The sequence below is a fragment of the Podarcis muralis genome, chromosome 15, assembly GCF_964188315.1.
Source record: "Podarcis muralis chromosome 15, rPodMur119.hap1.1, whole genome shotgun sequence".
NCBI classification, from domain to species: domain Eukaryota; kingdom Metazoa; phylum Chordata; class Lepidosauria; order Squamata; family Lacertidae; genus Podarcis; species Podarcis muralis.
The window spans coordinates 4,671,431-4,698,422 of record NC_135669.1 but is presented as its reverse complement, the minus strand read 5'-3'; the positions used below and the strand labels follow the sequence as shown (position 1 = coordinate 4,698,422).

General features: G+C 44.7%; 1 protein-coding gene across 4 annotated transcripts in view; it reads right to left on the bottom strand.

The window, feature by feature from the left end:
• The window catches only part of PPP2R2A (protein phosphatase 2 regulatory subunit Balpha), a 66,879-nt gene that overhangs the window by 15,199 nt on the left and 24,688 nt on the right, over window positions 1-26,992 (bottom strand). Inside the window, exons 1-3 of one of the 4 annotated variants that reach the window (XM_077919664.1) lie at window positions 14,652-14,793; window positions 8,147-8,244; window positions 1,586-1,751 (exon numbers count right to left, since the gene is read on the bottom strand). In XM_077919664.1, coding sequence (XP_077775790.1) covers window positions 1,586-1,751; window positions 8,147-8,244; window positions 14,652-14,778 — 391 coding nt within the window. In that variant the 5' untranslated portion in view covers window positions 14,779-14,793. Of the gene's footprint in view, window positions 1-1,585; window positions 1,752-8,146; window positions 8,245-14,651; window positions 14,794-26,992 lie in introns of those variants that run through there. The other 3 variants (XM_077919665.1, XM_077919667.1, XM_028708251.2) reach the window with 3 other exon arrangements.

Sequence of the window (26,992 nt, the reverse complement as noted above, 5' to 3'; positions counted from 1 at the left end):
GTGCCCTGGCTTTGATTAATTTCCTATAACAGAGGTGGCTAATTTGTAGCCTTCGGGATACTGCTGGTCTCCAACTCCCATCAGCCCCAGCCAGCATAGCAGATAGTCAAGGGATGATGGGAGTTGTTGTCCAGCAATATCTGGAGGGCCACAGGTTAATTACCCCTATCCTATAGGAAAGGGTGTAACAGTCTCAGACCAAGGCTTTTAGTGTGGCTGCCCTAATCTGTGGAACAGCATTCTTATGTCCGCTATCCAGAAACAAATCAAGACATTTTTGCTCCAACAATAATTCCCAGCTGGATGAACAGATCTCTGCCACTGGTGTCTACTTTGTATTGCTTTTAAATTTACTGTCACTCAGCTGTGTCACCCAGTGCCGGTCTGCTTAGTAGAACGATTTTTACTAGCTGGTCAACCTGAATGATACATTACAAAGTACAGGTCCCATTCTTGAGGAGATTACAATCCAAATTCCAATGCTAAAGGGACAAGAGAAAGAATGGAAATGTGGGTACAGCTAAACTGGGGGTCGCCTATGTATTTATTTCTGTTACAGTGGTATCTCGGGTTACATTCGCTTCAGGTTACAGACTCCGCTGACCCAGAAATAGTACCTCGGGTTAAGAACTTTGCTTCAGGATGAGAACAGAAATCGTGCTCCGGCGGCAGTGGGAGGCCCCATAAGCTAAAGTGGTGCTTCAGGTTAAGAACAGTTTCAGGTTAAGAACGGACCTCCGGAATTAAGTACTTAACCTGAGGTACCACTGTACACATATTTTAGACTTAGCAGCAGCGGGGTATGGGGGAAAAGGACAGTATAAACAATGGTTCTGACCATTGTGCAGGTTACCCAGAGCAGCTTGCAGAACCATGAAAAGATGTTTTCAAGTCTAATTTCATGCCTTATAGCACAGAACTAAAGACAACAAAGAAGCCCTCTTTTTGAAGTAGGCACTCAAAAGTGCACAGCTGGTCAAGGAGCCAAAAAAGAATATCCTGGGCTTCAGATCTTACATTCAGGAATCCTGATGGGACAGACAGCAGAGCCAGACTAGAGTCTAGTGATACAGTCCTGCGGAAATTTCACCAAAGTGTTGGAGCTTCTCTCTGATTGATAACGTCAGCTACCCAAGGAGGAAGGAGCAGCAGCACTTTGGGAGGGTGAATAAAAGGAGCAGTTTCTGAGAGAGTTGGATTTGAGATGGGAGACAGGAAGCAGGGCTGGGCAATAACTGCTTTCCAACATTGTAATATACCGCCTGCTAAACATTGTGGTACGGCGGTATATCAAAATGTCAGAAAGGAAGTGGCAATGAAGAAGGCAGTTGCTGGTCACTGTGTGCAGCTTCTGCCTCTTCCTAAGCAACTCCTCCTCCAGCACCCACCAACATTAGATGGGGATATGAAGATAACAAGAGCCCTGAAGAATCAAATAGTCTAAAAAGAAGTGGGGAGGGTACACCTTTCACTCTAGCCATCAACTGCAGCTCACGCCTAAATTAAGAGAATGAAGAAAAAGGAAGGCTGCACAAATAGGTCTATAGGAAGACCTGTCATAAATCATACACTGAATGAGCCTTACCATTTGTAGACAATAAAAACTGAGCAGCATTTTTCTGGGGTAACCACCTAATTTTGTTGATCTTCTCTTCAATTTCTAAACTTTTCAAGTAGTCAAACTCTGGTTCATGGCTTTGAAAGGTACTGTAAACATTGTATTCTCCTCTGCTGTGAGATGGCGTTTTGTTCTGAAAGGGGGAGAGGGGAGAGAAATTGCATGGAATTCAGTGAATAACCAGTGTAGTTAATGTAGGCCACCTACAGATTACAATTAGTGCGATACAAAGAAATTAGAGCCACTTCACAGACATGAATTATTTCTGAGGCTGTCATTTAAGCAACAAACTCTTAATTGACCAATTATATGAGCTTGCTGATCAATTTGCATTAATGAACACAAACATTCTGAAGCAATGAAAAAGCATTCTTTAGATCAAGGAAAGCGAATCTGTGGTCCTCCATCCCTGCCTGATTTCAAATGTGTAATAAACAGCTATTGTGCCGTAGGACACCCTAGTCATGACTCACAGATGCTCTTCCCTCCAAACTGCTATCTAAAGCTAAACCTCTCAGGACTTGTTTAGCCAACATCTGCAATTCCAAGAGGGTGATGAACTCAAGGGCGCGAGGATGCCAACGCCATTTAAAACATCCCAGGCACCTTTTCAAGCAGGAGGCAGGTTTGAAGCCAAATTCCAGCCCAAGGTAATTAACATTGCACTGGCATGAATCCCGCCTTATTAACAATTACGGGGCAGTATTCATTTCCTGCCTCCTAAGCTGTTCCACAATGCTTTGCACGGTTGCACTGCCACCTCATTCCAGCCCAGGCATGACGACAGCTTTCATGTCAGGTGAATTCTACAAAGAGATCCTGTTTCAACCGATACTGCTCTGTGGATAGCGACTGGGAATCACCTGTTCTGATGGGTGGTGCTTGGCTGATACACAGGAAGCTGCCTTATATGAGGTCAGACAAATTGTCTTTCTACTCCAGTGCTATTACTGGACACCTTAAGAATCACCTTTTCCCATAACAACCTGCTCAGGAATAAAGTTCTTCTACAGAGACCCTTCTCAGGGTGCTGCCACCAACTGAGGTCAAGCAGATAGCACCGAGCCCTCCTGTGGCAAAGTGGGTCCGTGCGCCTGGCTGATAACCAGAAGTTTGGTGGTTTGAGCCCACCCAGGGACGGCTGTGGGAAGAATTCCTGCATTGCAGGGTGGAATAGATGACTCTTGGGGTCCCTTCCAACTCTGACATTCTATGATTCTAAGAGTATTATGGAATTCCCTCCCTAGGAAAGCTCACCCAACACCCACTTTGTTATCATATAGGTGGCAGGCCAATACATTTTTTTTATTCTCACAGGCATTTTAATAAATTGTAAAGAATGAAGCAAGCGGCATTTTAAACACCAGGCCGGTGTTATTTTATCTCACCCTGTAGTTAAGATTGTTTTGAACTGATTGCTGAGTTTTTTTAAACAGCAGACAAACATAATCTGGACAGCATCCATGCAAAAAGGAATGGACAGGATTTCATTGCGACATTCAGATGGACAGGTAAGCAATACTGACTACAGGCGAGTCCCACCTTCCAATCAACAGATAATGAACTGCTCTGGGATTTTAGGAAGATTTTATGAAAACAGACATTTCTTCCAATAAATATTCTGATCTGTAGCAGCTCTTCATAGCTTTGGTAGAACTCTTTCTCATCACCTGCTAGCCTTAATTAACCAGAAATGCCAGAGACTGAACCCAGGACAAGCCTGTATCTCACCACTGAACTTATGTCCTTCTCCCATGGTCTTGCTCATGAAACGCGTAATGAACAAGACAATCCACCACAATCACGCAGGTGTGGAACAGTGTACCCCACTCTTGCACAGGGAGCATTTCATCAACACAGGTGGGAAGAGAGTGGCTCCTGCATGAACAGAGACCACGGTCTGCTCCCAGTGAGGGTTTTGGCACGAATTCTGGAACGGACATTTCCTCTGAAGAAACATACACATTTCCAGAAGCTCGATAAGCCTTTTAAACAGAGATAGGGAAACATTTGGCCCTCCAGCTGTGGCTGGGCTGCATCTCCCATCAGCCCCAGACAGCATAACTAGGGTTCAAGAATGATAGGAGTTGTAGTCCAGTAGAAGCTGGAGGGCCACAGGTTACCCATCCCTGTCTCAAAATACCTTTTCTTATTTCCCTAAGAAATAGATTTTATATATTAGATTCTTTTCAATTTCATTTATCTCAACCATAGGTAAAGGTACCCCTGCCCATAAGGGCCAGTCTTGCCAGACTCTAGGGTTGTGCGCTCATCTCACTCTAGAGGCCGGGAGCCAGCGCTGTCCACAGACACTTCCGGGTCACGTGGCCAGTGTGACGAAGCTGCTCTGGCGAGCCAGCACCAGAGCAGCACAGGGAAACGCCGTTTACCTTCCCGCTATAAAGCGGTACCTATTTATCTACTTGCACTTAGGGGTGCTTTCGAACTGCTAGGTGGGCAGGAGCTGGGACCGAAGGACGGGAGCTCACCCCGCCGCGGGGATTCGAACCGCCGACCATACGATCGACAAGTCCTAGGCGCTGAGGTTTTACCCACAGCACCACCTGCGTCCTCTTATCTCAACCATAAACCACCACAAAACAGCAAGGGCAGTTTAATAATGAGAACAGACCAAACCAGCAGATAACACCAACCATAAAATACAATTTATCCAATATATTCAGTTTTGATTATATTTTGCTGTGGACAAGCCAAGAATTGGCTGCCATCTGTTTTATAGAGCTCTTGCTAACCTTTCTACAATATATGTTATTTTAAGCATTAGCCTCCCGAGTTCCTTAAGGAGGTTATAATCTTAGTTGATTTAAAAACACCATACCACGAAACTGATGTTTCCTATTTCCATAAACTCATTTCCCAAATTTGGAACCTAATATGTGAAACCCGTTTTAAGGTTTTAATTTTAATGTACTAAAAAATCAACTTAAAAAAACCTGTTAGCCACCTTTTGTTCACTGTCTCGGTTGTCCAATTGAACCAGAAGGGCAGGATATAAATGTAATAAATAAATAGATATCATTGTCCCCACTAGATGGCGCTAAGAGATCAAAGTAACTTGGTAAGGAAAAATCCTTACCAGAAAGAAAGAGTACAGAAAGAGAGAGTGATTGTATAAGAAGAGAAAGGTACAAAGGCTAGAGGAGTTGCAAAGATGACTTATAAACCGTAAGAACCTCCAAGAGCTTTTTATGTAAAAACCGCCCAGTATACGTACCGATATACATACAGCATATGTACTGATATACGATACAGTATACGTGGCGCTGTGGGTTAAACCACAGAGCCTAGGACTTGCCGAGCAGAAGGTCGGCGGTTCGAATCCCCACGACGGGGTGAGCTCCCATTGCTCGGTCCCTTCTCCTGCCAACCTAGCAGTTCGAAAGCACGTCAAAGTGCAAGTAGATAAATAGGTACCACTCCGGCGGGAAGGTAAACAGTGTTTCCGTGCGCTGCTCTGGTTCGCCAGTAGCGGCTCAGTCATGCTGGCCACATGACCCAGAAGCTGTACGCCGGCTCCCTCGGCCAATAAAGCAAGATGAGCACCATAACCCCAGAGTCGGTCATGACTGGACTTAACTGTCAGGGGTCCCTTTACCTTTACCTTTATACGTACCGAGGCAAAACATCCTAGGCAATCAGAGGAACGTAAGACTCTCTGGCTGGACCAGCCCAGTGGCCCATCTAGCCGAGTGCCCTGTGCTCACAGTGGCCCACCAGATGCCTGTGGGAAGCACACAAGCAGGACATGAGCGCAACAGCACCCTGCCCACCTGCAACTCCCAGCACCTGGTACTCAGAGCCACATTGCCTCTGACAGTGGAGGTAAGAGCACAGCCATCATGGTTAATTGATATAGCCTTTGCCTCCATGAATCTGTCTCATCTCCTTTTAAAGCCATCCAAGTGGGTGGCGCTCACTGCCTTTTGTGGAAGCCAATTTCATAGTTTAACAATGTGCTGAGAGAAGAAGTACTTTCTTTTGTGTGCTCTGAATCCTCCAGAACGAGTTCTAGTTACAAGAAAGGGAGAAAAACCTTTCTCTATCTACTTGATTGCACCATGTATAATTTTATGCATTCCTATCATCTCAACTCTTATGTGTCTTTTTTTCTTAACTAAAAAAGGCCCAAAGTGATGGCTCTCCTGTCTTTTTAGGCCACAAAAGAGAGACTCTTAATTTCAGGGTCGTGGGTTCAAGTCCCACATTAGGCATACAATTTCCTGCATTGAAGGGTGGGGCTAGATGTCCCTCACAGTCCCTTCCAACTCTGATTTGTATGATTCTATGAAATGAAATGAAAGAATGTGGGTGGCGCTGTGGGTTAAACCATGATCAGAAGGTCGGCGGTTCAAATCCCCGCGATGGGGTGAGCTCTCGTTGCTCGGTCCCAGCTCCTGCCAACCTAGCAGTTCGAAAGCACGTCAAAGTGCAAGTAGATAAATAGGTACTGCTCCGGCAGGAAGGTAAACGGCGTTTCCGTGCGCTGCTCTGGTTTCGCCAGAAGCGGCTTAGTCATGCTGGCCACATGACCCGGAAGCTGTACGCCGGATCCCTCGGCCAATAAAGCGAGATGAGCACCACAATCCCAGTGTCGGCCACGACTGGACCTGATGGTCAGGAGTCCCTTTACCTTTATCTATGAAATGCATAAAACAGATGTGCAGTACTTTCTAAGGACCATGGTTGTCTGATGGACACCTTATGAGCACAAACTGGTTGAGTGGTTTCAAAGCCATTTTAATGAAAACAGACAAAATACTTGCTATTCATATGACATGGTATTTCCAGTGCTCATAAATGTTCAGTGCCTGTTCAAAGGCACAATATCAGTTATATTTACTGCAAGAGAAAATCTATGTAGGGCAATCTATTACAGGCACAAATGTAGGCTACTTGAGAAGGATTTTAATAGGACAAAAGAAGAATGCTACTTGAAACTCAATGACTGTAGGAAAAGCATTGCTTCAGTAAGTTACACACAATGGATTGGATTAAAAAAAACACAAGGAGAAGGAAAAGATGCATTAGTGCTACTCCCTGGACTCCTGAGCAAGAACAATCAGAAGAATTCTTGCAGAACTATGAAGCACCTATGAAGATGCTTAAACCTAGTTAGATCTCTGGCTCACCTAGGCTGTATAGGTGCCAGGGGAAGAAAACATTTACAACCCCTCACCTACACTGGCTGGCAGCAACTCTCCAGGTATCAGGCAGAAAGATATATTTCCTAATCCTGCTAATAGATAGATAGGGGGCAATGGCTTCCTAGAATCTCCTGCATGAAAAGCTTGTGTTCCACCAAAAAGCATTGACTCCTTGCTGATTTTAAATTGTTTTTCAAAATATATTCAACATCTATGGAGAAAGCTTATACCAACAGATTTACTTTTCCAATAGTTAATAAATGGCCACCTGTTTTCAATAAATTGGTTACATCATCAATCTTCTGTAGGTTTTAAACAAAAGTGATTTGGAATACACGAGCACTGGAATACATTTTTCTAGATAATGGTTGGCATTATCTGTTCTGTAATAATCAGCATATAAGATAGTAATACCACTTCTTGGTATTACTATTTTTACAACAGTTTGGTGGGAAAGAAACAACAGCCCAAAGAAACTGAAGATGTAGTTTTGTAATTAAGCTTGTTGCTCTTACAACCCTATAGATACGCACATGGGAATAAGTTCCAGTGAATGAAATAGGACTTACTTCTGCAGAAAGTCACACAGGTTTGCACATTTTTTTGACTGCATTCCTAATCTTTAACCAGTATTTCCTTACAATCAGTCATGGCCACCATAAATTATAAATTTCCTATGTAACATGTCCACACTGGGTTACAATAGTAGAATATTATGCTGGTGCTTTTTGGCGCAGTTCTTATTTTCAATGTATTCTCAGAACACCATAAACTGGCCATAATTTTCAGGTAAAAGATGCAATTCCCTCTTGAAATCTATAGAGCAGGGTGGACGCAACCCGAGGGCTACATGTAGCCCTGGAGGCCTTTTTTGGCGGCCCTCAAGTAACCTTTTACTCCGCAGTCCTCACCCCACAGCATAAGCCAGTGGTGTCCAAACTTTTTTCAAAGAGGGCCAGATTTGATGAAGTGAAGGGCTGTGAGGGCCGACTAAAGGGCCAACCAAAGTTGTTAACCTTTTATTTAGGATTGAAGTTGTTGAGCTGCCACAGGGGCCAGATTAAACCAACCGGCAGGCCGGATTAGGCCCCCGAAACGGACTTTGGACATGCCTGGCAGCCTGGCATAAGCAAAGCACTGAGATTTAGAAAAGAGGCATGAGGGCTCTGACAGGGTACTAGAGTCCTCCTGTCTCCTTCCCAAAGCCTAGTTAGCACTTGCTCAGCTTTGGGAAGGAGGTGGGTGGGCTCTAGAACCCTGCCAGAGCCTCGTGCCTCCCTCCCAAAGCCCAGTACCTCATTTACCTGGGTCATGAGGAAATTAGGTTGTGGGTATGAACAGACCACACTGACACAGAACTCACCTCCTGCTCTTGTTGAAAGATAACAACTCTACCGCCTTTGTCTCCTGTTGCTAGCAATTCTCCAGAATGATTAAACTCTACTGTAGAAATTATATCTGCTGTATAATAAAGAGAGAAAAATGTATGTTAATATATTTTGTGCGTACATTTTCATGAAATACATTTACACAGCAATCAGAAAAACTTGCACTATGATGAGGCAAACTTCCTCCTGCGATTTGGATTCAAGTTCCTTCTTATCCACAAAGCTCACCTTGGGCAGTCACAATTTCTTAGCACAACCTATTTCTCAGGTTTGTTGTGAGAATATAAGGCAAGAAGAATCAGCAGGTATGTTGCCCTGATCTCTTTGGAAGAATAAACAAGCAGTTCTAAATTGTCAGCTGCACCAACCTTGCAAGGTTGTCACGAGGATAAAATTGGGAAGGTGGGGAGAAAAGATGGGATGCACATTACTTTGAAATAAAAAAGGACACTTGACAACTGGCACACCATGACCCCAAAAAGGGGGGCTCAAGGAACTTGCCTAAAGGCACCATTATTTAGCAAGCTCACATTTCATTCACTCATTTACTTAGCTCTTTTGTGTCAAAGGCAAAACACATCAATAGCCACCACATAAGCCTCTACATGGAGGCGCAGGTTGCAGCCACAGCAAAGGTGGCATTTTCCCATCTCTGCCGTATTAAGCAGTTGGTCCCTTACCTTTCTCGCCCTGATCTAGCCACAGTGATCCATGTGACGGTCACCTCCAGGCTTGATTATTGTAACTCGCTCTACGCAGGGCTGCCCTTGAAGCTGACCCAGAAACTCCAGCGGGTGCAGAATGCCGCAGCGAGGCTCCTTATGGGGTCCTTGCCACGGGATCACATTCATCCAGTGCTTTACCAACTGCACTGGCTCCCGGTGGAGTACAGGGTCAGGTTTAAGGTGCTGGTTTTGACTTTTAAAGCCCTATGCAGCCTAGGACCCACGTACCTACGGGACCGCCTCTCCTGGTATGCCCCGCGGAGGACCTTAAGGTCCACAAATGACAACATTTTGGAGATCCCAGGTTGCAAGGTGGTTAGATTGGTCTCAACTAGGGCCAGGGCCTTTTCAGTACTGGCCCCGACTTGGTGGAACGCTCTGTCACAAGAGACTAGGGCCCTGCGGGACTTGACATCTTTCCGCAGGGACTGCAAGACAGAGCTGTTCCGCCTGGCCTTTGGTTTGGACTCAGTCTGACACTTATGTTTCCCTCCCCTTATGGTCTTGATCTGTCGGCTACTTTTAAAATGAGGCTGCATTTTAAATTGCATTTTAACCTGTATTTTAAATTGGGTCCCCCCCCCCCACATTATGTTTTTACTGTGATTTTATTGGTGTTAGCCGCCCTGAGCCCGAATGTTCTTTTTTTTGGGGGGGGGGGTTGCTCAGGATAGGGGACACAATGGCAGAGCCCAGCCCTCCCACCCACTCAGTTGTTGATTGGTCAAAGGGGGCGTGGCAGCCGCTTCCCAGCAGCAAGCTACCCATTTGGAAGGAGCAGCCCACTGAAAAACCTTTGCACCAGCATGAAGAGCCAGTCCACAGAGTGTTGAGAGGATAAAATGGGGAGAGGGAGAGCAGTGCATGGCACCTTGAGGTCTCTGGAGGAAAGGCGGGATATAACAGTAAAGGCTGCAAAGGCAAATACATGCTCAAAGGAGCTTTGCTTGTTTCAGGATTTTTCTGCACCAGTGCAGATTCATCAGTGGAGAAAGGGGCCTTTGCTCATCTCAAGATCTCAACACATTCAGTAGTCTAGCAATGGCAGGGCTGAGGAGGCGGCAGTCTGTCACTCACCTTAACCTCCCCCTCCTGCAGCCTTAACTTCCAATGATGCAGTGGCCGTGATGTTCACAAGGCAGCCGCCACCACAGTGTAGGAAGTGGTCCACTGGTTCAGCCTGTTCAACACTATCTGCACTGACTGGCAGCAGCACTCCAGGGTTTCAGACTAGGGCCTCTCCCAGCCCTACCTGGAGATGGGGCGTGGGGAGAGATGAACCAGGGACCTTCCATATGCAAAGGCAGATGTTCCAAAAGTGAACTTCAGCTTTCCCTCCAAGTACCGCTATTCCACCTGCAAACCCCAGATTGGGGAGAGAAGCAGAAGTGGTCCCCTCACTCGCTCCCTCACATGCACACAGACATACACTGAGGCTTTTGTCTGGGAGCATCCAAGAGGCCTGGCTACTGGCATCATTCTGTGGATGCGTGAGGTTTAGTCACCCACTTCCAAGGGAGAAGGAAACGAAGGACAGAGATGGACAGAGACAAAGGAAGAAGCTGAGCAGCCCCTGGCAACTGCTCAAGCACCCCTGAAGGGTACCCACCTCACACACGGGAACCATGGGAACCTTGTGGCACAAGGCAGGTTGCCAAGAACAAAACAAGACTGTTGTATTAGGTCTCCCCACCACCACACTCTGCCTCAGCCTCAATGGTCCTGCAATATGAGGCCAGGGGAAGGAGGATCAGAGAGGAAGATAAGAATGCATTGCGTTGCTTGTTGCTAAGAGCTGGCAGTTGGCCTTTGCTAGCATTACCAATCTGCCCTTTTCTTGCAAACAGCCAAACAAAACGATTTTGCAATCTTGTAGCAGTGCAATGATTTGAAAGCTCAAAGCCTAGAGAGTAAAGCTGAGCTGGAAAAATATATATATACAGTACAATACGTGGCATGTGTGTGTTTGCATGTATATGCACCAGGGCTGGATTTAGGTTTGATGAGGCCCTAAGCTAATGAAGGCAATGGGGCCCTTTATATGTCCAGCTGTCCTTTGTCAACAACAAATTGTCACTGTTTTTTGTTGTTGAATATATGCTCTACAGTGGGACCTCCGGTTACGAACTTAATTCGTTCCGGAGGTCCATTCTTATCCTAAAACCGTTCCTAACATGAGGCGCACTTTCGCTAATGGGACCTTCCATTCGCATCCTGGGACAAAGTTTGCTTCCAGGAGCACCTACTTCCAAGTTAGCGGAGTTCGTTATCCGAAGCGTTTGCAATGAGGACGGTATGTAACCAGAGGTATTACTGTATGGTAATTTATGGACCTAATAGGTATCTAAAGCCATTTGCACATAACAAAATATGTATTTTATCAAAGTAGTTGTTGAACTGAAATACAATTAAGAATATTTATAGGGAAATATATTTATATTGGGAGAATGAGAATGGGACAAGAGAATGGGGCCCCTAAACAATAGCTTGTTTAGCTTATACGTAAATCCGGCACTGGTATGCACAGATGAATGAGATAAACAGGTTTGCCAGGTCTAGAGGTATGATCTGAGGTTTCAATGATCTTAGCATTACAGTGGTACCTCGGGTTAAGAACTTAATTCGTTCCGGACGTCCGTTCTTAACCTGAAACTGTTCTTAACCTGAGGTACCACTTTAGCTAAGGGGGCCTCCCGCTGCTGCCGCCGCCACCACGCGATTTCTGTTCTCATCCTGAAGCAAAGTTCTTAACCCGAGGTACTATTTCTGGGTTACCTGAGTCTGTAGCCTGAAGCGCCTGTAACCCGAGGTACCACTGTACTAGTCTTGATATCTCCAAAGAGTGCAGAGACAAGCTCAAAGAGGCAGACTGTTTTCCACTTGGCTTGAAATTGTCTTCAGTTCCTTCTGCACCCCCAGCCACACACTGTCTAGTAAGCTCACGTGCTGCCTTCTGTTCCCACCAAAGCCCACATCCTACTCCCACCAGAGCCCTTCTCCACTACACAAAGTTTCCTGATCTGCCAGGCAAAAGCCCCGTTCCGGGCTCCATCCACTGGATCACAGAAGCCCTGGAAGCCCTGGTGACACAGGCTTATTTTCAAAGAACTCCAAACATTCTCAGGGACTGGAAATAATTCCTTATTGGTCTCCTTGGCAGAGCCCATGTAGAAAACCACTTTTACACTCCAAAATCCTCAACCTCTGATATATAAAGTCAAAAGCTGTTTTAACCTGAAAATACACTCTTCTGTGTCCTGTGAACTGCTGAGCATGTAATAATGAAACTGTTGACTACCCCTTTAATATCATCTCAGCTTACCATTTAAACTATTTTATATTTTCCAATTTATTTGCAGAAGGATGTCTCTGAACTCTTAATTATCTCTGACTGCTACTTGGCTCCAGTTCATGTTTCTGTATTTGTTTTCAAGGGTCCTTTGCAAACAGTGACCTGGTTCAGAAATCATGCCAGCATATAAATAAGGAATCTTCACCGTGCCTTTGGTATGAAATTGTATATCTGTGATCCAACAGCAACCCAAAAGCAGAAATTGTGGCTGGAAGCAGTTTGCCAAACATGGTGTGTGCTAACTATGGTTTGGAAGGATGTCTGAATGGACAACCCATGAACACACAGAGTCTGGAGTGCTCAGCAGACAGAAAATGAGACCAGACGTGCAAGCACCTTTGAGCCATGGCATGCCTGTATGCCCAGAGACTAAAATCATTGTTAAATTCTAAACTCAAATTAGAACAAGCCATGGTCTAAGCTGAGGCAACATACTTAAGTTCAAAACATTTACACCAGACAGTTCCTTGATTTGAGGATATTCTTCATTTGAATCAAGCATATATCTTAGTTTGAAGTAGTAAAAAGGTAAAGGTAAATGACCCCTGGACAGTAAAGTCCAGTCAAACTTGACTATGGGGTGTGGCGCTCATCTCGCTTTCAGGCTGAGGGAGATGGCGTTTGTCCACAGACAGCTGTCCAGGTCATGTGGCCAGGATGACTAAACCGCTTCTGGTGCAATGGAACACTGTGAAGGAAGCTAGATTGCACAGAAACACTATTCATCTTCCTGCCGCAGCGGTACCTATTTATCTACTTGCACTGGTATGCCTTAGAACTGCTAGGTTGGCAGAAGCTGGGACAGAGCAACGGGAGCTCACCCCGTCATGCAGATTCGAACTGCTGACCCAACAGCAAGCCCAAGAGGCTCAGTGGTTAAGACCACAGTGCCATCTGCATCCCTGGTTTGAAGTACAGCCTGCCTCATTAGTGTGGATCATTGGCTTTAAAAAGGGATTGGGCAAATTCAATAGAGGGTAGGACTATCAATGGCTACTAATCGTGATGGCTATGTATTACCTCCAAGGACAAAGGCAGCATGGCTCTGAATAACAGCTGCTGGGGAATAACAGCAGGAGAGGCTATTGCCCTGATGTCCTGCTTGTGGACTTCCCATAGGCATCTAGTTTGTCACTTTGGGAAACAAGATGCTGGGTGGGTCTTTGGTCTTGTTTGGTACAGCACTACTTAACTGCTAAGATAGTGATGCAACTGAGCATGCTTTTACAATTCTGCCTGGAAATGCTGCTGTACTACTACTGGCAGGGCAACCAAGAACAGTAAAATTGTCTGCATTGGAAGAACTGAGCCAACCTTTCAAGGGGGAGGGGAGGGGGAAAGAGAGAAAGGAGGGATGCCAATGTGCCTCCAACAGTACACAGCTCAAAATTGGCTTTGGAAACTAAGGCAGGATGGCACAATGCTATAAAGCCAATGTATTGACAGGAAAAAAATGCTCCGAAAAGAGATAAATCACCTAATTAATCAAAATGTGTACTTTGTGCAGGCAGTTAAGATGAGTCAGTAAAACCACTGAGTGCCTATTTTATACAGCATCTTGAAGGGAAAGTTGGGTGGGGGGGAACTACCAACAGAATATCAAAACATTATTATGATCTCACCACAAGAAATAAGACCCAGGAACCTCTCAAGTGAACCTGGAGGACAACGCCCCAAGGCTTGTTGGCTTAAAACTTTTCTGGTATCGAAACTGGTCATTAACATATTGCAGGAGCTTCTCATGATTTTCTCCAGCTGCCTATTCTTCAGTACAGATTTTCTAATTCATGGGGTGTGGAACCTTCTCTTAAAAGCTTCACTTTAAGCAACAAATCAATCGGGGGGGGGGGGAGGGGGGAGGCTTGTTGTCAATGGTCCCTTCGGGCATCACCTTGCAGCACTGGGATTTGTGCCGGCTTACAAGCAGGTGCAATTCCCAAATCCATCTATAAAAATCAGCATTCCCTCACATTCCCATCCCCACGTTCTCCAGTTAAACCCAACATGAATCTCTCTGATTGGTCCACTACATGATTTCCCTTCCTGATGTAGGTGAAACTGACAGGGCTTTTCCCCCCTAAAATGAATTGGACCAATTTAAAAAAAGAAAATTTACTGCAGTGCTACAACTGAAAGTTAACATATCAGCAGATCTTAGCTTTTCAATTAAAATTAATCCAAAAGGCAACTTGCTTTTCCTTTGTGGACAAGCCTTCAACCTATTTGATTATCTCAAAGGGGTGGGGGGACATGAAGTTGCAAGGCTAAACAGAATGATGCTCTGTTAATAACTACAACACACAGTACCAAACTACTCTGCACATAAATAAGCCACTAGAGCAGCAACTAGGCAAGCATTTGGAAGCAAAGAAACTCACCGTTAAAAATAGTGCATTCCCATACCTTGGTCAAAGAAACAAGCAGACATCAAGGCACTGGTGTTGAACTGGATGGATTTAATTGTGTTTGAGAACTGACAAGGGAAGCATTTCATCTTCCGCAGCACACCGATTTGCTTGTGTATTTTCATCTGTGTTAACACCCTTGCTGCCAAACAAAATGAATGCGACTCTTTTCTTTGAAATGGTAACTGGTATCTCAGTGATAATTACGGGAGAGGTTATTTTCGTCCTTCAGTGCTGCAACGGGCAACAGAGAATCCGGAGAACGTGCCACTTCCTGGAGTCTCCTCCCCTCTGTGCATGCTATTTTTTGCTACAGTCTCTAGGTGGGGGCCTTGCAACCGCACAGGGCTGCTCACACCACTGCCCAGGAGCCTGCAAAGTGATCCCTACCACAAGGAGGACGTAAAGGCAAAGGACGAACAGCAGAGAAGCCAATGTCCCTGAAGTGTGTCACAGCACAGCACTCAAATATACTGTGGAGCATGCTCTTCCTTGTGCTCAAAATCCAACACAAACAAAATAAATCACTGAGAGAGAGGCAACAGCCATCTAGCACTGCACACCAGCTGATATACCTTGAAAGCGAAGGTCAAATCAATGAAGACAACCTGCTGACAGATCCACCAGAAGTCACACCAGTAAAGCACATGATCCATCTTCCCTTTAAATAAGCCGACGTTGGACATTTTTTTCTTAACAGCAGGTGCCTCAGGAGTCCAAGACAGCCCTGAATAGAACCAGCAATTGTGGGGGGGGGGGGTTGCTCCTGAGCCCTGAACCATTATCTGTCCTTCATGACCCCATGGTCTCCCACCCCACTCTGCCCATCAGTTGTGCCTCGTTATCTTTCCTCTCGCCTTTTATCACTCCCTGCCGAAGTGCAGTGTAATCAGAAGCATGTGGATGAAGCCATTCTATGGAAGTCTGCATAATCAGAGTCAGGTCTTTTTGTGTAAAACTCCACCCCTAAGGAGCCATAAATCTCACCCACCCCAGTAAGACCTTTCTAATGGAAGTCATAGAAAATACAACACACATGTTTTAAGGCAGGAATGGGGAGACCTTTTTCAGTCCAAAGGCCACATTTCACTGTACTCCAGGCTATGATCTGAGCAGCGCTAGAAACCAGCCAGGTGCCAGGTTCCCGAGATTCTTGCATTGCAGGGGGTTGGACTAGATGATCCTTGGGGTCCCAAATCTGCAATTCTAGGAAAAAGGCCATGTGTGTGTGTGCGGAAGCAGGGTGTCGTTTAATGAAACAGTCCCAAGGGTCAGATAGAGAACCAGAGCACTGTGTTTGGCCCCTAGAGCCTGAGGTGCCCTCCTCCCCATTTCAAGGAATGCGGACCCAGCTTTAACAAATGTTTCAAGGCCCATGATATCTAAAGCAGTTCTAGGCAACATGGTGCTTGCCAGATATTGTGGAATACAGCTTCCATCCTCCTCAAACAACGGCTGATGGGACTCATAGTTTGTAACAAATAGAACCCCAACTACGCTAGCTGAAACACTGTGCCGGGTTTCTGAAGGGCTGTCACATGGAGCAGGGAGCATGCTTGTTTTCTCCTGCTCTGGAGGGTAGGACTTCAACGGCTTCAAGTTACAAGAAAGGAGATTCCGGCTAAACATTCTGCCAGTAAGAGCCGTTTGACAGTGGAACAGACTCCCACGAGAGGTGGTGGACTCTCATTTCTTGGAGGGTTTTAAACAGAGGTTGGAAGGCCACCTGTCATTGATGCTTTATCTGAGATTCCTGCATTGCAGGGGGTTGGACTAGATGACCCCTGGGTCCCTTCCAACTCATAGATCTGTGATTCTATGATTCCCCCACAGAGTAAGTTTTGTATGTGAAAATGGATCAAATTTGTTTTTGATTAGCTAATATATTGCACATCTTTCTGTTTCAAGAGTCATTTGAACTTTCAAATATTTTTATCTTAATACTGTCCGACCAATTTAAGGTGATATATATGTGTACTCTAAAGATTGACCAAGTTGGGAAATTATGATCATTTGCAGGTCTCCAATGTTTAAGACGTCAATAGATAATTTTATTGTTTTATCTATTTTGTAAATCGTTTTGAAGTTTTTTTCTACAATCAAGCAGTATATAATTTTAAGGAAATAAATAAACAAACAAATCGGAGCTTGCTTTTGACCATATTCCCCCATGGAGCATTTAATGTATCCATACCACCAGAAGACTGAATTGGCATGGGGGAGAGAACACAAGGTTGATTTCAGGACACAAAACTGAGGAGTGAAAACAAAACACCTTGCAATTGGTTGGGAATCGGAGCACAATCAGCACAGCTATGAATTCAAGGTATACAGCAGGTGAGGGTAACCTCTGGCCCCGATCCAAAACTCCCACTATCCCTGTGCTTGCTAGGGCTGATGGGAGTTGTAGTTTCGCAGAATCTGAAGGGCCAAAGGTTCAGCACACCAGATGTACAGGAACACTGTGGTATAATACTTGGGAGGGTGCGGAGAGGTAGAGAGAGGTGGAAAAAGTTTCCAAAATTGGCTCAAATCAGGCAAGTCACATGACTCGCTATACCTTACAGAAGGCTTCCTCAACCTCGGCCCTCCAGATGTTTTTGGCCTACAACTCCCATGATCCCTAGCTAGCAGGCCCAGTGGTCAGGGATGCTGGGAACTGTAGTCTCAAAACATCTGGAGGGCTGAGGTTGAGGAAGCCTGCCTTACAGAATAAAACTAGGTATCAGATGATCAAACATTTCGCATGTTTAAGAGTGCGGCAGTTCTGCATTTCAGTGAGGTTTGCATACAAGACGCAGTTTGATGGACTTTGTTTTGGGACACCCACGTCTGCCTCAGTTTGATATGTTTGAATGCAGACACTGATGTATTTAGAACTATCTGCCTGGCAGTTAAATCCTTTATATAGAAACTCTTGTGCACTGAGAATTATTTCAAAATCCAGTCGTTCCCACACCTGTCCAAACTTCATAACTGCCAAATCATAAGCTGGTAAGTGGGACTTGCCTAGAAAGGGCAACTTGTAACACCTGACTTTCCATACACAGCATGTGAGAAAGTGCCACTGATGTCTTTGCAGACAGTTATTCTTGATACTGTAGTATATTTGGCAGGTACTGACATCTTCATCTAAATGTCACTCTTTTGAACAATGATCTTACTAACAATATAAAGACTGCTTCCTTACATTTTTAAGGTGGACCCATGAAATATTAGTGTAAACAAAAGATGTGCATAAATGCACAGTATATTTGCAAGAGCATGTGCTACATGCATATGTGCCAAGAAGCTGGAACTTCTTCCCCACCCCCTGGTTCCTATGACTGGCTCCTCTGGGTGGTACATATTAATGCAATATCACCAAACCTTGGTGGTTTAATAAATATCATGGTACTAAGTGTGGCAAACATGTAATGATTATCTCAACATATAACCCAAAAAATGTTGAGAACAAGATTTGAAATGAATACATGTTAACATCCAAGTATGTATGTATTCCTTACATAGAGACTCTGACTTTGTTAACTTTGGATATTTTCAGTCCCGTGTGTCAAACTTTTGCTGGGTCAGCATCATTGCTGGAAGGCATCTGATAACGGGCATGTCCGGCAATACATTCTTTTTGGTCTGAATTTGATGCCCCGATAAATTTTGTATTGCGAAAATCCTCAATATTTGCTAAGTGCCCATGGACTTTTAAATTATATTCCTGTAGTGAAGATGGCAAGAGCCATGGCTGCACTGAGCTCCTAGGGATTCATCAACTGTGCTGTCTGGCTGGTCCCCACGCCACCAACACCACCACCGCTGCCACAAACAAGGGGGAGCCAGGGCTGCCCAACACAAAAACCGAGTGGCCATGTGGGGGGTGTCGTCCCCCCCCCCAATGATCTCAGCCCCACCAGGACTGAGATCGTCCCATCAACAACCCAACAAAGCTCAGAGGCCCAGAGGCCTCCGGAGCTGAACAAAAAACCCACAGCAGAGCCCCGATCACTCACCAACCGCTGCCGCCGCCACAGCCACCACCACTGCAGCCACCAAGGAAAAAAGAAAGAGGAGACCAGGAGAACCAGGGAGGCTGCGAGGAAGAGCACAACTAAATCTAAATAACTTTTTAAAAAATTAAAATGGTGGCGCCCATTAAGGAGGCCTGAACCAGCAGAGGCCACTTCCTCAGACCGGCGGCTCAGTCCAGGCCTCATGCGCCCTGCAGTGGAGCCAAAACTGCATGTGAGCCAAACTACTGTGGTTTTTGTGTGTGTGTTTTTTTTTTTGTTCTTTTAAAAATCCTTTATTCTTATTTTTTCATTTCCCCCATGCCTTCTCACTATTATTATCATCACTTTCTATTTTTTTTAATGTTTTTTTAAAAAAAATTTATTTCAACACTTCGTTTTAACTTTCAAATTCTCTACTCTTTCCATACCCCTTTCCCCCCCTGAATAAATAAAATATTATATACCTATATACATATATTTCCCCATCCATTTTCAACAGTACTTTTTTGTTTTTTGTTACTTTTTATCTCTTTGCTCTCATACTATAACCTGAATCACCACCACAATTTCTGGTTTTTAATACAATCCTGTTAGCCTTTAATTTTTAATTCTTAGCTGTGAACTCCTAACCCCACACCCCAATCTTGACTCCAGCACCTCATTTGTGTGCATGTGTGTGTGTGTGTGTGTGTGTGTGTGTTCACATACAACCCCATCCCCAGATTTAAGGGGCGTGAGGGGAGCAGAGAGGGTGGAATGCTCTGTTGCAGAAGCAAAAATCGTTGCACTTGAGGGAGCGTTTGCATACTGCTACTCTGGATATGACCCTTGCTACTATAAGAAGAACATTTGGCAGAACATAGGGCAGCATTTGGCAACCTTTCTGCCATGGGCGTAGCCAAGGGGCGCTGGGAGAGGCAGTTGCCCTCCTCCCCCAAATCAATAAAAATACATAGCAAACTGAGTTTATGTCCCCCCTAACAAAAGGCCTGGCTACGCCCAGGCTCTGCTCCACAGAGCTTTGTGTAAAAGGACAATCTGCCTTAACTGGAGGAGGGAAGCGATAAGAAGCCGGGTGGACAAAAAACATGAATGCCATAAATGGCAATCTTTAAACGGATGCAGGAGGCTTGTGGAGAATGAGGAGGCCCACAGAGAAGTCAGGGCAATAGTGAGCCATTGTCCGGCAGGCTTCAGCACAAAGCTTTTAATGCAGTCATTTTTAAGGGGAAGGAGGAACAGTGAGAGAGGGGGGAGGGAGCCTTGATCAAAGACTAGCAGAATGAAAAGTGTGTGCCCTGTTAGAATTGAATTACAGATAAACTTGTGACCTGTTCTTGGACAGCACACAGATGGGTGTGTCTGAGTACAGCAAGGCTAAGGAACCTCAAGTGAATAGCTCTCCATTTCAAGTCTTAAAGGCAGCAAAGGAATATCTTACGGCTGCCACCTGAATAGCCAAACCATTAAAAACAGAGCAGACCCCTTAGCCACATATGCTTGATACACAGCAAGAATCAGGGCAGTATCCTTCCCAGAAAACAACAAACCTTTGGGCTATAAGATAGGATGGTTTCTAGTGGTGGCGAATGACAAACCCAGATGGGTCTACGCACTTTCCCCAGTATTTTAAAGCAGTGTTAGAAACTCTGATATATGAGCAAGGCACCAAATGGTTCCTTAAATCAAGGTTACAGTCACCAAAACAGAATGTCTAGTTGCCATTTTGGGGTGAGAGGGCTCTAAAATCTTACTTTTTCAAATGATGGACCGATTGTGATTGAAACACCTGGCTAGCTCAGATGACTACCTTGAGCTAGGTTAAGAACTTTGAGAACTTCAGGAAGAAAAGTCACTTGATCCAGGGACAGTCCATGCATATATTCACCTATTCCTACCTCGTTTTCTTAATGGTGGAAAAGACCATTTTAGGGATAGTCTTCATAACAGTGAGCAGGGCAGTGGGGTGGGGTAAGTGAAGACAAGCGACAACAATTACGGTCACTATAACTGCTCCTGCTCAGGCTGCACAGAAAATTCATTCTGATTGTGCAGATAAAATATAACTGACAGAATTCTACAAGATGTGGTATTAGTGTGTGAAAGCAGTCAAGATCCAATGATTCCCAGGCATGTACCTAAGCAATTATGTGGGCTTCTACCATTTCTACCATTTCCCTTTCCAACAGCAAGTTCTCAGGCTTCAACAAATTATGTTCTGGGGACCAGCTGGAGTGACATGGAGGAAGAAGCATGGTCCTTTGGATCCGTCACCATGTTTTAAAAATAAAGAAGTTATCTAGTTAACTGTTCATCATTATATTCACTCTCATCAGACTTATTCCACAAGAATAATAATTGATGACATCAATCTGCACAATATGTAGCTGAGTAAGTTCAAAGCAACTGAGCCAGTTTTAAAACCATTTTACGTTAATGTCTGCATCAGATCTGAACAGGATGAGACAGTATGGCAGATGTAAGCTTGTCTGTGGGGAGAGGAGATGCTAAAGTATCTGCTCAGAAACCCAAACTGATCTTGGTTAGGCTTCTCATTGCCAAGAAATAGGCATACCTCCCTGTGAAGTCATCATACTCCCAATCAACCCAGGAATATCAGCTGAACAAAGCACTATTGCCCTTTAGCACCCCAACATGTCTAATTCATTAGGACCCACACATGCCATGTCGCCTCCCATACAGCAGCTGTCCTTCTCAAACATTCATTTTGAGAATGCCAAAGTACGGTGCACTAATGAAATAAACGTTATGCCCAGCTTCATCTGCCCAATTTACTTCAGCAGTAGAATGTGCGAGATGTGGCACTCGTCGGGTGCACCAGACATTAATATTGTTCCTTGATTAATAGAAAGGCCACATTTGCATACTGAAAAGCAAATACACAAATACTATTTGCAGAAGTTGCATCAGTTATTCTGCACACACATAAAAGTATACACAATTCTGCTTTCTCCATCCTAACCATGCCTACTCAGAAGCAGTGTTCAAAATTAGTCCGGCGCCAGTCGCATTTTGCAACAGGCAACTGGGCTTTTGCGAGAATGTGGCGATGTCCAGGCACCATATTTTGTGCCTTGGTGGCGGCAGTGGCAGGGGACGGCAAAGAAGGCCAAAGCAGGGTGCTGGCGGCTGCAGCAAGAGGTATTGCTTTCGCTGCTGCTGCAGAGCCATTTGTGGCTGCCACTGGGAGCCCCGCCAGCGCTGTGAATGTAGAGCTGCTTGCTCTGCTTCTGCAACTTCAGCAAGACCAGTGACTGCAAGATGTCTGCAGCCCAGTGTTTGGGCTCATGGATGCACTGAGATAAACAGGCACCAATTAAAATAAAGTAAACAAGCCCCCATGACAGCAGGATTTATCCCCCATTCATCAGCTGATGAGAAGGGTCAAATTCTGCTTAGTTCAGCAGAATTCAATGCAAGCCCCTTCCTGAATTAAGGGTCTTGATCCTGAATCAGTTCCTATTCTGAGTCTTCAAAGTGCCAAGTCATTGTGATGTCAGGCGACAGATAGGCAGGTGTCTCTGCCCACGTGTCAAACAATCTTGATGAAGATATGGCTCACGCAGCCAAAAATGTTCTCCGCTTCTGACATGCATCCAGAGTTTTGCTCAAGGGGATTCTTATGCCTTTAAGGTTCAGAGAAGATACATGCATAACCGCAGTTACCCTTTAATTATGTACCGTCTTATGAAATGGTCTGGTGCCACAGTTGTAAAATTCAGAGCACCACCATTAGCTTATATAAAACCAAACATTTGTCTTGACAGAGCTGCATGTTTTCATGACATGGCATCTTGGATGCTTGAGGATGCTGGCACTTGTAAACATCCCTCCCCTAAATGTATTTCCCAAGGGCCTTCAATTTAAGGAGAGTTCATTTAACTGATTCATCTGTTTGTTTTAATTTCAAGACAGCCAAGACTTCATTTTGTTGTAATTCTGAACTCAAATTAGGTATTTGTGGAAATGCTAAACAACTTTCCTGCAATAAGAGGATATTCTATTATTTACTCAAAATATAGACTGGTTGGTCATCTAGCCAATAAATACCAAATAGCATTCCCCTCCACAGAAATAAGATGTGCCTGAGGCTTCCTGGAGTGACTCGAAACAAGTTATACCAAAGAAGCTGACTGATATTGTGAAATCGTAATAGGTTTGAAACTGCAAAAAGAAATCATCTTAGTTATTCTGAGCTTTACAGTCTGGCTACATGAAGTGGGTGTAACTTTGCAAGCAGAAAATGACTGTGGGTAATTCATAATTAAATAGTGCTTAGCAATCACTGAAGTGCTTTCAAGTGTTCAGAAAACTTCAAACACACCATTTCAGTAATTCTTACAACCACCCTGTAAGGTATGCCAATACCATCCTAATCTCCATATTACAGGCTTGAGGTTGAGAGTGATTTTCTTATGCTACCTTTACTGAGCTCATGGCAGTGATGCAAATCACACCAGGGACTTTCAGATTCAAAGCTCCTTAGTCATTATGGTTCAGTTTATGCCAAACCAAGGTTAAAGAAGTTTAACTACAGTGGTACCTCGGGTTACATACGCTTCAGGTTACATACGCTTCAGGTTACAGACTCCGCTAACCCAGAAATATTACCTCGGGTTAAGAACTTTGCTTCAGGATGAGAACAGAAATTGTGCTCCAGCGGTGCGGCAGCAGCAGGAGGCCCCATTAGCCAAAGTGGTGCTTCAGGTTAAGAACGGACCTCCGGAATGAATTAAGTACTTAACCTGCGGTACCACTGTAATTTGTGGTGATTTCTGAATTACAAAACCATGGTTTCTTATTAGGCAGAAAACAACTATCAGAAACCACAGACAGTATCCAATGAAGTCTTTCTGCTTCTGCAAGGATTTGCACTTACACAACAAAACCACCCCTCCCTCTGCTCTCCCTATATGCTCCAGCGCCCTCCTCAAATCTGCACAGGGTGAGAAGCAGCACACAGAAAGGGGGGGGGGGCAGGTCCATTGGCATGAGACCTAAATTAACAAACCATCACTATGGTCATCTACAGAGGCAGAAAGGAATAGAGAAGCCTGGGGAGGAGCATTCGGCCCTCAGAGTTGGAGGTTCCCCACCCCCTGAACTGAAGACCACAAGCTCTTCCAAATCCATCTGTGCTGTCACTAGCTTCCGAACACCTTTTACTGCTGAATGTAAAATGTGCAAAACCTGTTGAGTGTGGTTTTGCTGACATTCATATTGCTCATGTTTGCAAAACTGAACTGAACTTGTTCAATAGTTTACTCAAAACTGCAGTTAATATCTGCTAGATTATTTTAAGCATATGAACGCAGTTAAATAAAGTGTTATAAACACAAATCTTGATAATTTTAGCCTTGCTATTTGGTCACTTGAAAAAGGATCACCACTGGCTGATTTAATTCTGCTGACCAGCATGTAGTTAAAAACAAACAAACCATTGTACACTATTAGAAATATGTAACCTTTTTGGAAAAGTCATCAACAGGATGGCTGGGATACACCATCGATGTCATGGGCTGGAGGGAAGTGGTTGACACACTCATATCTGCACACAATCTGTTGCTCTGATCCTGTTCAAAAATCTGACATTGGGCCAGTTCAGATTTAGTGCTGAGCCAGTGGTGGGGAACCTGTGCACCATGTCATAGTTTCGGATTATAAGTCTGGGGGAGCCCTGAGCTTCCATGCTTCGTTTCCTCATTCATGACCATGAGAAGGAAGAGACTGGAAACACCCACTTCCAGGTTTAACACAAGCGTCATTGCCATGGTGCCATCACATCCAACAAGGACATTTTGCAGCTGATTTAAGCAGTGACTTAAGTCAAGATGCTGATTCCTCACCTTGGGCCATGGTTGCTGGGCCTGAGGGCAGTTGGAGTCCAGCAACATCAGGAGAGCCACAAGTTCCCCACCCCTGACAGATCTACATCATATATTCAATGCACATGATTCCTCCCCCTTCACAAGGAATCCTGGGAACTGTAGCCTGTTAAGAGTGCTGGTATTTGTGTCTCTGTGGGGTGGGAGAGAACTACATTTCCTAGGACTCTTTGGAGGAAGAAATGTTCTTTAAATATACATTGTATGTTTTCTAAATGTGGTGTGGATCTGCCCAGACTGTAGTTTAGAGTTGTCAAATTGTAGCTTAGGGTTGTCTCATGTGAACTGGGGTTAACTCAAGCAGGTGTTTCCAGTCACCTCCTGTGGCATGTGCCAGAAGGGGAATGCTTAACCTCAATGCCCAAACAGGTTCTTCCATGCACTGCTGAATTATGCTTCACTGTTTTGTCCAAACTGGGCCAAAATACCTGGGAAGCAAGAAGCTGAAACCTCACCAGCTACTAGAAACAAAGAAATGGATGGTAAGCTTGGTCAAACTGTGTAATTTTCTATGGAAGCCTTTAACTCAACTGGCCTCTGCCCAGCACGGCCTCCCAGGTGGTCTCTCTGCTAGCCAGAGATCAGAGACAAGGTGCACAACTTCAGCAAATGTCCTTGGGCAGAAATTGGATGGAGGCTCCATTCTCAAGGAGTTTACAACACAGTTCTGCACAGTGTCACTCCGCCTCCAGGCAGAGGAACTCTTAAGCATTCATTCTCCTCCTATGCTGAAGCCATGCTGCATGCATACAAATGCACAACCCTGCAGTGACTGATGTACAAGAGTTGTTGAACCACTCCAGTGAGGGTGGTGGAACAGACCAGATTCCTGCTTCCTTTTATGAGCAATTTTGGGTGATAGCAAGCACTAGGCTCTACTTCCGTTGGCAGCTCTAATCTCATCTCTGCTTTCACCCCAGAACTCTGGTTTTCATGTTGGATGTAGTCATGCAAGTTGCTACACGCTCCAACTGTTGCCTAAGTAGCTGCCCCCAAGATAAGGCTTTCCCTGGATGGGGGTTTCGATTGTCCAAGTGGCCAGTGAATGGCCTGAAGGCATCTAATATAATTTCATATCATATCTGAAGCACAATCAGAGTGTGGATGGTATATTCCCCATGAAGTCCCATGTATGCTGTTGGAGCTTGGTGGGGGAAGAGCACAGCACCAAATGTAATAAACTGCTATAAAAGTGGAAATTGCACAACTAAAGCCAGTCAGTCTGACATCCATCAATTTTGTATGTCATGACTAGATTCCTCCAACCCAGAAGGAGAAATGTATATAAACACACAAAACTGAACAAGCATGCTATTACACATTTTTATAAAAACACTGGATATTTCTGACCTTTTTCAGTCAGAGAGTTTCATTCCCATGTGGGAAACCTGCTGAGGGTACCAGGCTAGTGGGAGATGGAGCCAGAGGTTCAAAGAGGAGTTGTGACCAGAGACAAGAAAAAGTCAGCACAAACAGAGGCAAATGGAGCAGAGAAACACACGCAAGTCTTTGTTTTGTACAGGAGGTGCATTCCTGTTACATAGAAGTCAGTGGATTCTACACACATACGCTATAACCACTGCTCTCCATCCAGGCAAGCAACAGGCATTGTCTCCACTTTAACGACACATTCCAGCATGGCAAAAACACTCCAGGAAGGTGTGCAGCATGGCTGGTGAAAGGGAGAGTGGCCTGGGAAGGGGGTGCAGTCAGGGGAGAATCTCAAAAGGCAAAGAATCCTGAGGAGTCTGTTTTACCCCAAAGCCTGGGGTTCCCCAACCCAGTTTATACCAATATACAAACATGCATTGGGGCCACTTTATTACAAATCATGAATATTTAACTCTGAACATGAGCTCCCCTGCTTTTGTAGTTATTTCCTTTGCTATGTTCAGATGGCTAAAAGAATAAAACAATTCACATTTTGCTACTAGGTTACAAAAGTAGTTTGTGATTAGGGAAATTGCTATAACAATTTTACAAAGCAGCTTAGAAACAAATGCAAGGTGTTGCATTTCTGAACAAAAACCCTTTACATTAACCCTTGTCACCTCAATTAATTGCTTTCTCTATTTAAGGTTTGGGAAGGGAGGTGATGTTGTTCCTCCTCTTAAAATGGAGAGCAGGCACAGAGAACCAATAAGGGAGTGATCCTCTGAACCTCAACAGTGTGACCATGAAGACACAAAGCCATTTCCCAACCCATTAACACAAAGTATGTTTTTCAAACTTGCCTTCAAAGCCACTTATGGTTTGCCCCCTTCTTTGCTTTTTATTCTGGTATGCTGATTCATCCCTAACTTTTGCTTCTCCAACTCTATGGCCCTAGGACACCCACATGTCTCACCTGCACCTTTTCTCCTTTGCTACCTCCTAGTCTTGAAATTGCCACCACCACCTTTCCCTCAACCCCACCTCTTCCATGAAAC